General features: G+C 42.8%; 1 protein-coding gene across 1 annotated transcript; it reads left to right on the forward strand.

The window, feature by feature from the left end:
- Window positions 1-2,297: 2,297 nt before the first annotated feature.
- Window positions 2,298-3,236, forward strand: LOC308440300 (olfactory receptor 1f45-like; the record flags this gene model as incomplete). The annotated part of the gene is made up of 1 exon (XM_080942316.1): window positions 2,298-3,236. The coding sequence occupies one exon, from the start codon at window positions 2,298-2,300 to the stop codon at window positions 3,234-3,236; it is 939 nt and encodes a 312-aa protein (XP_080798442.1).
- Window positions 3,237-3,738: the final 502 nt, after the last annotated feature.

Raw genomic sequence — 3,738 nt, forward strand, 5'->3', positions numbered from 1 at the left:
TCCGCAGAGATCTCTCTGCTCCCCGGCAGCCCCTGTCTCCCACCCACCAGTTGCTCAGCCTCTACGAGCCGCCGTTCCGGGTGGCAGATCCAAACTTTGTTTTCTTATTTAAATTTATTTGTGTTTGTTTGTAGATTGATTTTTGATACAAAGTTTCTCTGTAACTGGGCTAGATTTCCTGAGACTCATTCTGTAGACAAAGTTGGCATAACCCACAGAGACCAATTGTCTGATTTCCTACAGCAAATATATGCACCACCACTACCCTGGTAGTTTCTCTATTTTTATTATAATTGTGGTTATTATAGATATTCTTTGTAGTAATACTACAACATTGTTTTTGGATTGTTTTGTTTTGTGGAGAGACATGCCTTTGTAGCCCAAACTATACAGCCATTATCACTTTTTCTTTCTAAAAATCATATTTGCATGTAATTTGCCTGCATATAGTTACTGGTGCACCATGTGTGTGTCCTAGCAGACTAGAAGATGGTGCCATATCTAACTGAAACTGGTGTTATGGACGATTGAGAAACACTATATGGGTGCTTGGAGTGGAACCTAATCCCTCTGCAGACACAAAAAGTGATGTGACCCCCGAGTCATCTCTCCCACTTCTGATGTCTCTTTTCCTTTATGCTCTTTTTGTTTTTATGAGGCCGAGTCTAGCTTGATAAGGAAGGCTAGCCTTAAACATGAGAGCAATCTTCTTGTCTCAGACTTCAGTGTGTCTGGATAGAACCTTGAGCCAGCACATGCCAACATTTTAATAAATTCTGTGTCAGACTGAGCTGGGAAACTCTTGGATTTTACTGTTTGACACTGACTGGGAATGAAGGCCTCCTCTACCTTATCAATAAAAGGGCCCTGAATCCTGAAGTCAGCAGCCAGTAGAACCTTAACAAGATTCCTTTCAAGACTATCTATTTGTTTGCAGTTTTTGCTGTCATCTCTTAGAATTTTGCTTACTTATGTTTAAGTAGTGGGTAAACGTTGTTCTGGATGAACATGGACAGGACAAGTCACATTGAAGATGTTTTGAGGATATGTTTTGAAGTCCTGTCAAGATTTGTCTTTGGGGAAAGGGATGGGGAATATAAAAGAAGCAGCTAGAGCTGGACTCAAGTGTCTATAGATTTTCAGAAGTGCACACACCACTTCTGGGCTGGGAAGACATCATCCTCATGGATGTGGGTCTCTGAGCACGGGTCTTCTGCAGCCATGGAGGACAACACACTCCCACATGTCGATATTCTCTCATTGATCTTTACACTGGATATTTTGCAGAATGTGACCTGACCCTGTAATGCCAGTTATGTAAGGGGGTGCCTATGAGGATATGTGCCATAAACATTATGTGGTAAGTGATCAAATGTGAGGAAGAGAGGAGTTTCCCAAGATAATGCCATATCATCTTTTTTTTCTTTTTTTTTTTTTTTTTTCTTTTTTTGCTGAAGGAAGAAGAATGGGGACTGATTCTTAAGCCCTACAGACTTACATCAGTCTCAGGGAATTCTCCTGGGACTTGACTGCACACAGATTGCTTCATCCCAAAGTTCTGACTGGAGCTTAGATGATATGTTCTATCCTAGTAGGTCAAGAGGGACCGAGAACTGGCTTATACAACTACCTTCTGCTGGTCTTTAATGAGAAACTCAAAGAGTCTTTCCCCAGTGGGACTTCATGCTGCAGTAAATACCTGTCTAATTCTTACAGGACTCCTTCTAACACAGAGTGCTAGGACATTAATCTTCAGGCTTCATTTTCTCAGGACCTTACTATCTTCCCAAGTCTTTCCCACACTTAATATAAGGAATACTATTGGCCAACAACTACAAGATAAAATAGTAGAAATGTCCAACTTAACTATTTTCAGGGAAGTAGAGATGCCCATGTTTCTTCTGCAGCACGTGCTGCTCACTGTCTCCCACAGAGGAGAAAGCAGCAGGTGTCACCATTCCACCATTTGGAGCTTGTGACCAATACAATAACAGGCTGCTTCTCTTTTTCTTTAAGCTCCTAAAGATTGGAAGAAAGACTAGAAATGTTAGGAGATACAGGTAAGAGTGGTGTGTATGTATGAATGCCTTTAAGTTATGTACAAAGCAACTGAACATGTTTCTATGGGTAACCAAAAAGACCTAAAACTGTGATTTGTACATAGAGTATGTGAAAAATAGAAGTGGATCTCGTTTCAAGAACTCTAGGAAGGATTAATGTGAACCTGATTGTAGCATCTAAACCTGAAGATGGCCTTCTGACCTGTCTTTCTCCTATCTGTAGCTGGGCTCAGACTTATGAGTAGCATCAACCAGTCGAGTGTTTCTGAGTTTCTCCTCCTGGGACTCTCACTTCAGCCTGAACAGCACCTGCTCCACCTGCTCTTCCTCATCATGTACCTGGCCACTATCCTGGGAAACCTGCTCATCATCCTGGCCATCAGCACAGACGCCCACCTGCACACCCCCATGTACTTCTTCCTCAGGAACCTCTCTTTGGTGGATGTCTGCTTTTCTTCTGCTACTGTCCCCAAGGTATTGGCCAACTACATAAGTGGAAATCAGGCCATTTCTTTCTCTGGGTGTCTCACACAGCTGTATTTTATGTGTGTGTTTGTTAACATGGACAATTACCTGCTGGCTGTGATGGCTTATGACCGATTTGTGGCCATATGCCACCCTTTACACTACACCATAAAAATGACCCAGAAGCTCTGTGCTCTTTTTGTTGCTGGGTCATGGGTTGTAGCCAGCCTGAATTGTCTGTTGCACATACTGCTCATGGCTCGACTCTCCTTCTGTGGAAACAACATCATCCCTCACTTCTTCTGTGATATGACTCCCCTCCTTAAACTCTCCTGCTCAGACACACATCTCAATGAGCTGTTGATTCTTACAGAGGGAGCTGTGGTCATGGTCACCCCATTTGTCTGCATCCTCATCTCCTACATCCACATCACCTGTGCTGTCCTGAGAGTCTCATCCACTAGGGGAGGATGGAAAGCCTTCTCCACCTGTGGCTCACACCTGGCTGTGGTCTGTCTCTTCTATGGCACCATCATTGCTGAGTATTTCAACCCCTCATCCTCTCACTCATCTGGTAAGGACATGGCAGCTTCCATGATGTACACAGTGGTGACCCCCATGCTGAACCCTTTTATCTACAGCCTGAGGAACAGGGACATGAAAGGGGCTATAAAGAAAATGCTTACCATGAGATTTTTATCTAAGCTGTAATGTTGAAATTGTTTTATATCACAGAGGAAACTAATTTCTAAACATTCTTTTTGCTTTGTCAATTTTCTTAAACTTAGCACTTGTCTTTTGTAAGGAAAGAATCTACTATCTCTACCATTTGCAGAGGACAGGGTATAAATCTCTTAGGTAAAAGAATGGGAAAAAACACTATAACAAATATTGTTATTTGGATTGCCATGTTGATGACTTGGCAAAATGCAGTATGAACTCACTGTACAATTTTAGGGAAGAGAGAGGAGTCTCAATGGGACAGCACTGCAAATCGACTGATGGTAAGGTCAAAACTGGGTCAGATGTTGTCAGAATGGGTAATACTCCTGCTCCAGATGGCATGTGGTGTCCAAGTTGGGATAATTCTGGATTCTGTCTTCATGCAGTACATTACAAGACTAGACTCTGGCCAGGCGGCAGCAGCCACACACTCACCACATTCAGGACAATAGGTGAGCTGCTATTCTGTTGGTATCAGCAGATCCTCTGC

Source organism: Micromys minutus (genome assembly GCF_963924665.1).
Source record: "Micromys minutus genome assembly, chromosome: 31".
In the NCBI taxonomy this organism is placed as follows: Eukaryota; Metazoa; Chordata; class Mammalia; order Rodentia; family Muridae; genus Micromys; species Micromys minutus.